The 13,664-nt window shown below is 29.9% G+C and overlaps 1 protein-coding gene across 1 annotated transcript; it reads left to right on the top strand.

The window, feature by feature from the left end:
• The first annotated feature begins 919 nt into the window (after window positions 1–919).
• On the top strand, window positions 920–12,140 carry LOC145252701 (NHP2-like protein 1). The gene is made up of 5 exons (XM_080112525.1): window positions 920–1,101; window positions 5,268–5,388; window positions 7,111–7,214; window positions 9,807–9,840; window positions 11,845–12,140. Exons 1-5 carry the CDS (start codon window positions 1,099–1,101, stop codon window positions 11,967–11,969), a joined length of 387 nt encoding a protein of 128 aa, XP_079968651.1. The 5' UTR covers window positions 920–1,098; the 3' UTR covers window positions 11,970–12,140.
• The last annotated feature ends 1,524 nt before the right edge of the window (window positions 12,141–13,664 follow it).

Here is a 13,664-nt window from a genome sequence, read left to right as displayed (position 1 = left end):
TATTGATCAGATTATTTCGATTATCAATAATTGATACTATTCGAATACATTCTGAACAATGTCAGGCACATAATGTACCTTCATGTAAAATTTCATAAAAATCAGCCCAGCCGTTTTCAAGTCCATAGGAAATGAATTCACAGACACACAGAAAAGTCCCTTTTATATATATATATATATATATATATATATATATATATATATATATATATATATATATATATATATATATATATATATCTTTGTCTGTCTGTCTGTTCCATTTTTGTCTCAGAAAATGCTGAGCCGATTTTATGCTAAAATTTTGTATTGACCTTTATTATGATAAGGTGCAAAAGACAAAGTATTATTGTATCTGTTCGATGCCTAGTTAAGATTAATAGGGACTAATAGGGATTAGTATTTAATGTAAAATTAGCACAAATTTAACCATATTCAACCATCAATTTAACTAATTTGAAATTAATGGGTTAACTTTTACACTTTTGCCTGTTTTTAACAGGCTAAAAAGTCTTTATAAAATATTTTATATATATATATATATATATATATATATATTTATATAAATAAAAAAGACTATATATATATATATATATATATATATATATATATATTTCTATTCCCTTATCAAACAATACATTTTGTTGTAATTCTACATAATTTAACTCAGAATTTCCATTTATATTATTTTATTATATAAATAAAAAAGACTTTATACATATATATATATATATATATATATATATATATATATATATATATATATATATATATATATATAAAGTCTTATTTATTTATATAAATATATACATTGTGTGTGTGTGTGTGTGTGTGTGTGTGTGTGTGTGTGATGTCGTCTGCTAGACAAACAGAATAGAATAGTTGTAATTTTTTCTGCGAGAGAGGGCGCTGTTGTGTGCATGCATTACCGGAAGTGAGTTCCCACGTGTTAAGTGTTCTTTTCCACTGCAAATACGTTATTCCTTGCAGTCCTCCGTGAAGCGAATTTACGCCGAGGGGATAGTTTTTATGTTCGTTTTTTAAATTATAAAAACATCTTTTCAAATTGTTACTAAGTTCAGTTTAACCACACCAAACATGGTAAGTAATTCTTTAAAAAATTATAGACTTCGCTCTGCAAGATAGACTTTTAATGAGATTTTTTAAAAGTTGTCTAAATGTTTTTAAAAACAATTATACATTTTTTTTAAAACAAAATGCTAGTGCTTATGCACTTTTGTTACCGCGCTATTTTTTTTTTTAAAATAGTATTTTAAAATTTTACTATATCTTTTATATTACATTTTTAAGTGAAAGTAGAGAATAGTTAGAAAACACCCTCCTCGTCTTAAGAATAGCTTTCTAAAAACTTGTTTCATCACGGTAACAAAAGTGCATAAGTGTCAAAATACTTAACAGATTGCAATTAAATTCGTTTCTTTAATTTTCAGCCCAGATAAAAAAAAATCTAAGCTGTTTTCGAACTGTTTTTAAAAATATATTCACTCTAATTTTAAGGGGTCGAAGTAAATAATGCTTATTTATTTAGTGTATTAAAGAAATATTTTTTAAAGTTTAAATCTCTTTTCTTTTCTTTTTTACACGGTAATTATAAAAATATGGAAATACTGCAATGTATATGAACTGTTTTATTTATTTGTTTTTTTTATTTGGATTAATTTTCTGTTCAACCCACGTTCCTTCTGTATATTAATTTAAATTTTTATTATCCCCCTCCTTTCTATGATCAAAAATGATTTTTTTTTCTTTTACAACTTAATCTTAATTTTCGATTTCTGTTTTAGAAATATTTACGTGAAAATTGGATTTCTTTCCACTTTAAACTGTTAGATTTAGTACGAGTACTCGTTGAAAAATACACCACGTGGCCCTGAAAAAAGTGGGGACATATATTGAAACCATTGCTTTATGGGACCATAGTTTATCATCCTAAAGTTAAATGATCTTTCAATTTTTAATTTTATACATAAATAAGTTGTACTAATTTTCGTTCAGGATATTTTTGGGTGCTAGAGTGATCCGCGCTATTTTTTAAATCGTATTTCCAAGTTTAATTAAAGTTTTTTTGTTTTTTTTATTCAATTGTAAGGTTGAAGTACAGAATAGGTACAAAACACCCTCCCCATGTTAAGAATGGCTTTTTTAAATAATAACGTTATTTACGTCCGGATCACTCTCTGCACTAGTACCCATTTTTGTAAATCTCTGAATTTCCAGCAACAATTAAAAAAAGAATCCATTCTTGCGGAGCCGAAACCAACTGTAACATGATTTGTGCCGTCTAATTTTAATTAAGTTAGAAGTTACGAGCATTTTAACAATAGCCAACACAAAAAAGTGATGGAAAATATTTATATAAATGTTACCAAAGGCAAGATAAGTTTTACCTACCTGGGTAAGTTTTTTTGTCTTAACTTTTTTTTTTTTTTACTTAAATAATAGTATGAAATCTAGTTACTAGTGCACTTATTAATCCGTGCTGAAATAATGTTATTTAAAAAGCCATTCTTAACATGGGGAGGCGAAGGTGTTTTGTACCTGTACTTTAACCTTACAATTGAATAATAAAAAAAAAAACTTTAAACTTGGAAATACGATTTAAAAAATAGCGCGGATCAGTAAGTGCATTAGCACCGAAATCTGTTTAGTTAAAACGTTAAAAAAAAAAAAAAATGCCCGTCTCCTTAGTCATGTCGAGCCTTGATAATCGCTCAAAAATCGAAAATTTAACAATAATCGACACCGTTACATTTTCGTACGACCAGTATTTTGTTTACTTTTGATTTGGGGTGATTATGAAGTTGCGACATAGAGCGAAAAGAAAAAATTGTTAACTCAAACTTGACATTACATTTGTTTTCAAGTCGAAAAAAGGTTTTAAAATAAAACACAAACTTGTCTAGGTAGGTAGAAGAGTAACATTCTGCCTTTTGATAACATTTATTTGTTGTAGATTATTCACAATAACCCTCACTAATACTGCTTTTAAAGAGAAAATAGCATAAAATTAAAAACTATGTACTTACCTGTTACGTAAAAAAGACCCTACAGTCAACTTTACACAAATTAATCGAGTATATTTTTTGAATAAAATTAAAATTTCATCGGTGGAAACTGTCGGCCGCCATTTTCAGCATTATGTTCAAAAGTTTTAGTTATGTCCCTTGACTTTAATAATGCCGAAAATGGTGACCTGCGTCAATTAAATTTTATTTATTTTTATGAATTTGCTTCAAATTTATTGATTTTATCAATCAGATTTATTTTCGATTTAAATGCATATAAGTCCAACCCGTCCAATTACAGACCAGTCACTTTCGCATCAGTTGTTTGCAAGATCATGGAGTGGCTAATATCAGAACATTATTGACCCCCTCCATAAAAACTTTAAACAACACTGATTTACTTCTGGCAAGTCAACCTAAACTAACCTCATTGAAGCCCTAGACAGAGGCAAGGCACTGATTCAATCTACCAGTTGATGCCATCTTTCTCGATTATGCTAAGGCTTTTGACACTCACATGAGAGCAACTACTCACACAATTGAGTACTTTCAGGATCTGGATCCATACGCTACAGTGGAACTTGTTCTGATTGGGCGAATGTGATAAGCGGTGTGTCTCACTGCTCTTTATCCTCTTCATTGTGGATATTTTCATCCTCATGTTTGCTGGTGACACGCAAGATTTGTTTTCAAGTCATTACTGATTCAGCACCACCCAGCATTCCAGTCTGCAAAGTGACTTAGACCAACTCCAATCCTGGGTGAACATATGTATGCAGTTCTATCTAGAGAAGTGTACAACAATGCATCTATGTAATAACAATCTGAAGGAGGTCTAGTGATGGTAGCTGCTGCACTCTGAAAGAGACCGATGAGAAGGATCTTCATGTAATCATTAACCAAAGGCTATCCTTGACTAAGCATGTTGAATTCAAATTCAACAAGACCAACTGGGTTCTCAGAGCTATAAAACACACTTTTTAGACACTTCTTTCCTGCTTCTCTGTAAGTTCCTGATCCACCCACACTTGAAATATGCTTCTAGGTCTAGTGCCCTAAGTTTAAAAAAAAAAAAGACGCCCCGGACTAGAGTTAGTGTGTGTACAGCAACAATACTTGTACAAGGCATCCCTAATTTACCCTACTCTGAATGCTTTGCTTGTCTCAACCGCCATACTCTTGGATTCCACAGACATGCTTATATAATAGAGGCCTACAAGATGAGGGGATTAGATAATGTCCACCATAAAAGACCTTGCATCAACTGTGGCAATTGCTTGTTCGTTCTAGCTCTCATCATCTTGTCTTCTGTGGCCAGTTCTTTCGCAGAGTAACTCCTGTTTGGAATGGGCTAAGTTCCTACACCATTAATGCACCTTCAGTAAATACCTTTGTGCTATACCTGGCTGCAGAGTGGAAGGACCACCAAGACCTATATCACTATCAATTTTCTTACTGAACCAGTGACCCTACCCTCACATATTTTTCATGCACATTACAACTAGTGATACTTGACATTCTTTAATAGAAAAGGATTAAAACCTTGATATATGATCTTAATAACCTAGTCAGGTAACAAATGACCTGTACTTAAGATATAATTTATTATATAACCTGAGTGATTAATTTCTCCATTGTGCATTAACAATTATAAAAATCAAATATACTAATCTAAGTGAGAATGTTATGCCAATTGATAAGTAAAAAATTCACATGATTGCATCATCATCATTGTTGTTGATCTTCCAGTCCCTAAAGACAATAAGCAAGTTATTTTTTAATTCATTTCCTTAAATTGACCATTTTCTTCCCATGGTCTGTCTCAGATTAGCTTTGGTGCTTTTCTAGGAGGGGACCAATGTTTACCGAAAAGTATGTGATTTATGGTCATAGCAGTTTACAATTTGAAAAAGTAAACAAACTGGCACTAAATTAAGCCTACAAACAACAAAAAATGAAGTTAACAGGTAACATTTTGTTCAGTGTCCGAAACTATTTCCTTATGGTAAAACACTAACACATGCAGACACAACTGCATGCTCTTCATTCATTGGCATTGGCCTAATTTTATGCCAGGGGAAAATAAAATTGTTGGATTTAATATCTGTTTGCCATTTTCTATCTATTCCCTAAATCATTTTCTATCTATTCCGTAAATCACAATTTGAATATTAGGATCATTATGATCCACTCTTATGGAAATCCCATAATTTTTTTTTTTTTTTTTTCCTTTCCTTTCAGACCAGTGAAGAAGTTAACCCGAAAGCCTATCCAATGGCTGACCCACAGCTCACTCATAACATTCTAGACCTTGTTCAGCAAGCTTCTAACTACAAACAATTGAAAAAAGGAGCTAATGAAGGTTTGTGATTTTGTAATCTCTTTAAAATAGATTGACTAAATCTAATGACTACAAAAACAAATTTTTTTATTAATCTACACAACATTCAGTTGTGACAAACTTTCTATTTTTCCCTAGTTTGGACAAAAAAGATCTTTTCTCACTAAGTGGAGTTGAACTCTATATTTAACCCACAGAGGTAGTATGCTCTCATTCCGTTAGCCATGACCAAGTAAAATTGAGTTGTGATACTTATTCTAGGGTTTGAAAGTTCAATCTTTAGTGCGGATGTTACTTGGAATTCAACTGCAAATCACTTCTACCGGGTCATCGATGAAAACATGTGAGTATGCTAGCCCCATGGATTAAATAAAGGCTTCTGTAAGGACATCTGAAGAAGGTTTGAGGTTATATTGACTGAAGCATTTGTGAAAATAACACTAAAGATGGGGACAGTAGTCTGAATAATACAAATGAACTTTACGTATTTAATGTTGTCATGATGAAAGGCTTAGAGAAAAATTGAAATATCAAGTCAAATCCTATTTCTGGATACAGGTCATTTCCACCTAACTCATTTACCAGCTCCCATGATGTAGAAAAGAGATTGAGCATGTATAAATATTGGTGGGAGCTTACTGGAGCAGACGAGCCCCATTTCCTGCGGGTAGACGTCATTGATTAAATTTAATTGAATTATGTAGGGCATTATTTGATTATTGAAAATTGAATAAAATTAGATTTCAGAATTTTTTAGATTCAGATTATTTTCATGGTTTGACCGATATAAACTCTGACCTTCTCCTGCATCTTTTCAAACAAAACCTTTTAATTCGCATGGGTGGATTGTTCTTGTTCTATCAGTTATTACTCTGTAAATTTACTAATCTTTATTTCTTGCCTGTAGTGGTTAAAGGTTCGATCTGAACTCAGTTTCTTGTGCCAATATACATGTGTATCCTTGAATAAAAATTTTTTCATTCATTTTTAATTAAATGGTGAAATGCAACAGGATGAATATATGTATTTGTAAGAAAGTCGGGGGGGAAAAAAATATTTACTCCTCCAAAATTCCCCTATATATTAAAATTCAAAACTGGAGAAAATCTGCATGATAAAAGAAAATTACATTCTAAAAATAAGTCAATTGAGTAGTTTTATTTTTATGAAGAAAATCAGTAAGCAAATTTTTTTTGATGGCTCTCCACTCCTCATCGTAAGAATTTCTTTCCAAAATCCTGCAAGTTTGAATTGGTTATTATCTTGTTTTTTGGTTTTTTGTCCCCCCCCCCCCCCCAAAATAGTGTTGCAAGTCTATCCTGCCTTTGTTAGCCATAAACTTTTTCTTATTTAAAATAAAATTACTAGATCATTTTAATACAATATTTTCTTTCTATCATGGCTACATACATTATACATATTTTTTTAAATTTCTTTCAATATCAAGGAATTCTGGACAAGCTTCACAGATTTTAATGGCAACCGACTGGTATTTACATCCCAATATCTTTTTAGCATTTATCGTAATGCCATATATTTACAAACTAAAAGTCTTCCATTAACATTATGGAAATGTTAATGGAAGACTTAAAATTCCCGATTTAATCCAGATTGTCTGCTGTGTTTTTATTTATTTATTTTTTTTATTATTTTTTTTTTAACAATCCAAGATATTTGAATGGTGAAAGGGAGGTTGAAACAACCTGACTCAACAATAGTTAAATTTAATGCTTTGTTTTTCAGCTACAAAAACTCTGAACAGAGGTATTTCTGAATTCATTGTTCTGGCTGCTGATGCAGAACCTCTGGAAATTCTTCTCCATCTGCCTCTTCTTTGCGAAGATAAAGTAAGTTTCACTTTATTTCATTGAATTTCTAGACATTCAAATCATCTTGAAAATATCTTTCATTTACTGCGTTAAGTCTCGTTAGAACTTTTTCTGCATTCAGTTTATTATTCATTTAAAGAACAAAAAAGAATCAAGTTTCTAAAAAAGCATCTAATAGCTCCAGTTTATACACTTTAGATGACTTGAGCCATCATCTTGATTGCTTGTATGAAAAACATTTTTGTGGTGTAAAATATGACTTGATATTTTCAATGCTCGGCTTTCATTTTTTTTTTCTTTATTCTCTCATTTTGGATGAAATCACTTGGTTTTATTTGAATATTAAACTAAAAAAGAAACAATGGAATCCTTGCTTGATTTGCTATTTCATAAGATTTTGGGGAGGCATCTCAATTTGATCTGTTTGTTTATATTTATATCGAGAGGGAGTCATAAAATACACTTAATATTTTAATTCATGCAGGTTTTGTATTATTACAGAGCTAATTCTCTATTGAATATTACATATTTTTTGTAATTCCTATGCAAAACTAGGAAAACAAATGACTGATTGAAACATTTTCTGGCTGTAAAAAGTGCCAAAATACGTTCTAAATGATGGATAATCCCCTTAATGTGCAACCTTAAGGGCAAATGTCACATAGCCCACTACACAATTCAGGTCATTACCTTCCCAATGAGCGTTCATTTGTTAAAGTCTGATCAATAGTTGATGCGATTTAGAACTTATAAAATTGCTTTAAAAAAAAAAAAAATGTTAGTGTGTGTAATATATCTATACTGGTAGCCAAATTGAATATTGAAATGCTCATATCTTTGGTTCTATGGGACAAAACTACATGAAAAATTTCAGGCTTTTTGAAGATTATAATACTATTCTATGGTTAAAATTTTATAACAATTGATATAAAAAAACAAAAAAAAAATATCAAACCAATAAAATATGTCCAAATTTGCTTACATTTATATATATGTAGTGTCCTGCATGACGGCTTCAGTTTTGTTGCTTTGATTGTCTCCCTTTGTGATCTTGTCAGGTCACTAATAATACAAGGAGACCCAACCTTGCCTGGGATTAAGTGATCAACAAATGTTTCACGCTCCCATAATCACCTCCCTTTTTTTTTTTTTTTTTTTTTTTTTTTTTTTTTCCCCTCGCCCCCAATCAAATCGATTTGCTTGCCTGCTCTAGTTGGAGACCTATCGTGATGTACTGGGAGGAAGCTTCACATGCCTCCTCACAGTGACTTAGTCCACAATATATTGTCGTCTACATTGCACTGTAGAGAACCTACTGTTGATCTCAAGTGAAGTATTATGCTTCAATTGTTCCAAACATTAATTCCGAACGCACCCCTGTTATATCAAAGAACCTACTTTTGATTTTTTTTTGTCAGGTCTTTTAGCTTGTAGTAAGAAAACTTCTCAAATGCACTTGTGATGTTAAACTGTATAAGATGTTAACTTGGATCAAAATTTGCCAGTTCCTTTTTCATTGGATTATATCTATTATTGATACTTATTGAAGACCTTCCAATACAAAAGGTATCTAAGGCACATAAGTACCTTTTTATGAGATTTCATAAAAATTGGCCCAGCCGTTTTAGAGTCCATAGGAAACACTCGCATGCACACACAGTTCTTATACTAGTGTGTGTGTATATATATATATATATATATATATATATATATATATATATATTATTTTTTTAACCTTAGAAATTAGTTAATGGTGGGAATTATCTCAAAGCCTGAAGGACACTGAAAAACTTTGAAAAAAATCTTTAAGCCCTTCATCATTTTTTAAAATGGAATTTATTTTTCTTCAACCATTTATGTTGATGCCTGGAGAAATCAACTGAATATTTTAAATTTTTAGAAAAAAAGATTACAAAAATATTTTCAGTATTTTGTTCATTCCATTTATTTTTGAATTATACAATAAAGTATATTTCTTGAAAAAAAAAAAAAATTATGATGTACGTACGTGTCATAGAATTAAGATGTTATGTTACAAAAATCACGTAAATTGATCGTGTTTTTTATAGAAAATCATGTTTTACTATTTTTACAGATAGAGTAAATTGTAGTTATTAGAAGTCGCACTAGTTCGAATTATCTTCCCTTTATGGTGGATAAACAACAATGGCAGATCTAAAAATAGTGCATAGCTTAGAATCACATTTTATTTTCTTAACAAAACTATTTGATCAATTTACATGAATTTTGGAATATATTTTCGTTTTATGGTGGATATGTGCATTATAATGAATTATATTTTTTATTTTTTTTAGTGTAATTCTAAATAAGCACCTAATTTAAGTACTGATAAACTAACGATTCACCCATCTCATTGGCCTTGTATATATGTTGGTTTTTATAAATGGTGATTCATTATTTAAAAAATACTTTTGAAGTTTCTGTTATGTATCTTTCCAAAATGTTATCACTTTTACAGAAGTTTGAATTTAAATGCTCGTTTTGAGTTTGTGATAAAAAAATTATTTGTTACTCTTGCAGACCAATTTAAAATTATAATCTTTTAATCTTATTTGAAAATTGAACTTTATTTTATTTATTTTTTTTCAGAATGTTCCCTATGTTTTTGTCCGATCTAAACAAGGTAAGATTTTAGAATTCAAATTTTTGGTGCTAATCCATACCCCTAAAGAACAAAAATTAAAAAAATTTTATGATGTCTGTATCATTGATGGAAAGATCAAAAATCACATAAATTGATCAAATGGTTTTATTTAAATAAAGAAAATCATTTTTAAGTGAATTTGAATTTTACCATATGCCCCCTCTCTGTTAAGAATGACTTCCTAAAATTTTGAAAAAATTAGAATTATTTGGAATTATCTCCCTTGTCCTTCAGAATGGCATCTGGGTTATCACTTATAATTTAGCCATAAATTTTTTTTTTTTTTTTTTTTTTTTTTTCTGTCGGGGTGGTTGCGCCAAATTTTTACTTCATTTTTAGATCAATCCTAAACCCCCGACTTAAAGAAAAAATCCATAAAATCATTTATGGATATTTATTTGGAGTTTTGATTATGCATGTAGGTCTTTTATGCCAATTTTGCAATTCTGATTATTTTGGAACCTATACATACATTATCAATACTCTATCGATTAGTCATCAAACAAAATGTTGAACTATTGTTGTAAAACATGTTGAAAATTATTTCATGTCGACAGATTTGTCATTAATAGCCTCTTTCAGTGCTTCAGCTGTTTAAGATTTTTGTCATTTTTATTGAAATATCTTTACCCCTTTTATTTGGGTCTAGTGCTACCAGATCAGGTTTTCTGACTTGAATGCATCAAGCATTGTTTTTTTGTTTGTTTGTTTGTTTTTTTTCTTTTCTTTGGGCAAAACTCAATCATGTTCTTTATAGCCAAAAGCATTTTTCTTTACAAAACAACCAAACATGAATAAATATTTGATGTAAAGAATTTGAAGCATAAAAACCTTTTTTTTTTTTTTTTTCAAAATTACTTGATGTCATTAAATAATTGAAATGGATTAATATTCTGTAAAACAAAGCAACCAAACCATTTTATTTGGGCAATAAAAATTTCTTGAATGTAAAATTCAGTTGCATCCTTTTTTAGAAATTTGACTTTGCAATAATCACAAACAATTGTAAAAAGAAAAAAATGGGGACAATTTGTAGATTAATAAGCATGAACAGAAAAATCCTCTGAATTATCAGCTGTGTTTTAACTTTTACATGGACTGCAGTTTTTGCTCCCTTCACAATTTTTTTCCCCATCATGGCTGGAGGTTGGGGCAAGTTAACATCCTTTACATTTCCTAATCAAAATGCAACTTTTATGAATTGTCTGGAGATGTGAGTAATTAAAATATGTATATAAAAATTGTGGAGAAAACTTTATTACTACGTACATCATTTAGATGTGAGATGGTATGAGTTTAAGATTTCAGAAGTTTTGATTCAAGATGTCAAAATTTTTCAAATGCTCTTATACTTTTGTTTTACATCTTGCATTTTTTAAAACAAACGTTTGAGTATTTATGTGTGGGGATGAATTGCAATCTTTTAAGAAATTTAATGCTGCTAAATGACTCCATCTTGATTCAGTTGAGTAGTAGGGCAGGTCGATTTGCAACTTTTTTCAGAAAATCAACATGGCACTGGTGATGATAGTTGGGATTTGATGTGATAAGAACATATACCAAAAATTAGATTCCTATCTTAAACAGAAAATTGAGCATTAAATTTTTAAAATCGTGTAGAAAAATACTGAAAAATCCTTCATTTTCATAGCATTTTTCACAACACTGACTTTGAAATTTCACTATTTTTATAAAATATTCAATTAAAATTGATATATTTATATGAAATACATTGAAAGAAAAATAAATACATGAATTATAATTTTAATTATGAATCACAACTAGCAAAATATCTCAACTTTTACTGCATTGATTAAACAAAAAAATTGTAAAAAAAAAAAAGCTAATTAGCAACTTGTAAATTTCACAATTCAAAAGATATGTGGAGATGTTATTACACAATATAACAACTTGATACAAGTTGCATATGTCAAGATGAACTGTTTTATTGTTTGTTTCATAATTTTTTATTTTTTATTTTAGCTCTTGGAAGAGCTTGTGGTGTATCCCGACCTGTGATTGCCTGCTCGGTGACTGTAAATGAAGGTTCTCAACTCAAATCGCAGATTCAAGCCATCCAGCAAAGCATAGAAAAACTTCTCATCTAAAAATGTTTAAGAAGCATTTGATTCTACAGCAACAAAATCGGCTTTTTTTATTTTTAGTAGCACAAATTTGCATTCATCTTCCACTTTTTTTTTTTTTTTTCATCAAAAAATTCCAAGAAAAGACAACTTTTACAATCTTATTGTGTAGCCAATTACACACACACACACACACACACACACACACACACACACACACACACACACACACACACAAAACAAAACAAAAAGAGAAACATTATGCTGACTTTTGTAGTTAGCAAACTGACAATTGCATGTTCTTGATAAAAGAACTTGTGACTTCCAATGCTGAAATGATCTTTTTTAATAAAAAGTAAAACAAATTTCTGAGTAAAATTGTAACTCTTTTCCCTTGCAGTTGCTGCACCTTTGAACAATTGTGTATACTTGATAGATTTGCTTATAAATTGTTGGCAGATTTTTTTAAAGTTTGACCTAAATAGCATCTAAAGCTAATAAATCAAACTTTTGATTCTACCCAACCCAACTGTCATTTGTTAGTGTTGTACCATGTTATTTGTCCTACACTAACATACTTTGCTATAATGTAGTTATGTATATATCGTGTATATATATATATATATATATATATATATATATATATATATATATATATATATTTTTTTTTTTTTTTTACCAAATCACTATAACTTTATATTTTTTTTCTCTTTTCCTTGATTTTTTTTTTTTTTTCCTCTTGCTCTTTTCCCTGTTTGATTTTTCTCTTCTGCTTTTCATTGTGTTTTGTTTTTTCTTTCTCTTCATTTTGCCATATTTCAAATGATTCATGGCTAGGGATGGTAGAAGAGATTTGTTTCATCAATGAATGTTTTCCAGCCTCCTTTAAGACATCAGTCGATACTTCGAGTATGAGGGGGTTGGTATTATAGATTAACGCTCTTTTTTTTTTTTTTTTTTTTTTTTTTTGTTTTTTAGATAAATTTAAATAATATCCACTTCTGAGTAGACATTCTGGCCCCCAAACATGGAAAATTGGGAGGGGTATAATTTAGCAAAGGATATTATTCTATATTCATTTTTTTTATTTATTACTGAAGGCATTGACTGATATGATTTAAGAGATGGTAAGACGTTGATGAAACTGATTCTGAGATGACAAATTGTTGGCCGAGAAATCTTAGTATTATTAAATCAATGGTGATAACTTTATAGCATAAAAGATGCATTTATCTAAATGATTCTTTGACAGGTGGTAAAAAAATAACTAAGCCAGTATCATGAAAATTACTTTAGGAATGTCATTACTGCATTCTTGATATTAGACTGAATTTGTGTTCAGGAGAGCTGGAGAAATAAAAGGTTTTTTTCATCAGGTGATTGTGCTCATGAATAGCATTGCAGGTCTATGGAATCACCTGTTCCAAGTTAAAACTTAATCAGTGGTGTGTGTATGTACTTTTTTTTTTTTTTTTTTTTTTTAACGATAAATACGGTTAAATAGTGGCTCCGCCTCGATGCTCATTTTTTATTTACTAGAAAATCACCCATAATTTATTTGGACGTATATAACATTTTATTTATTTTTATTATTATTACTGTTTTAAAAAATAATAAATAAATAATATATATATTGTCAAAATATGATTTCGGTTTAAATTTGTTGCTATTAATGACTAACGGCACTGTACAGTTCCAGCTAGCAAAATTAAGAACGAA

The sequence above is a fragment of the Euprymna scolopes genome, chromosome 29 (genome assembly GCF_053919585.1).
Source record: "Euprymna scolopes isolate OS-2025 chromosome 29, ASM5391958v1, whole genome shotgun sequence".
Classification (NCBI taxonomy): domain Eukaryota; kingdom Metazoa; phylum Mollusca; class Cephalopoda; order Sepiida; family Sepiolidae; genus Euprymna; species Euprymna scolopes.
The sequence above is the reverse complement of the archived record's forward strand: the minus strand, read 5'-3'. Positions and strand labels throughout refer to the sequence as shown.

Excerpts from the sequence above, each read along its gene's own strand:
- LOC145252701 (XM_080112525.1), top strand. Across the intron at positions 5,389-7,110 it reads GAAAAAAGGAGCTAATGAAG|CTACAAAAACTCTGAACAGA; the intron begins GTTTGTGATTTT and ends TTTGTTTTTCAG. Across the intron at positions 9,841-11,844 it reads TTTTGTCCGATCTAAACAAG|CTCTTGGAAGAGCTTGTGGT; the intron begins GTAAGATTTTAG and ends TTTTTATTTTAG.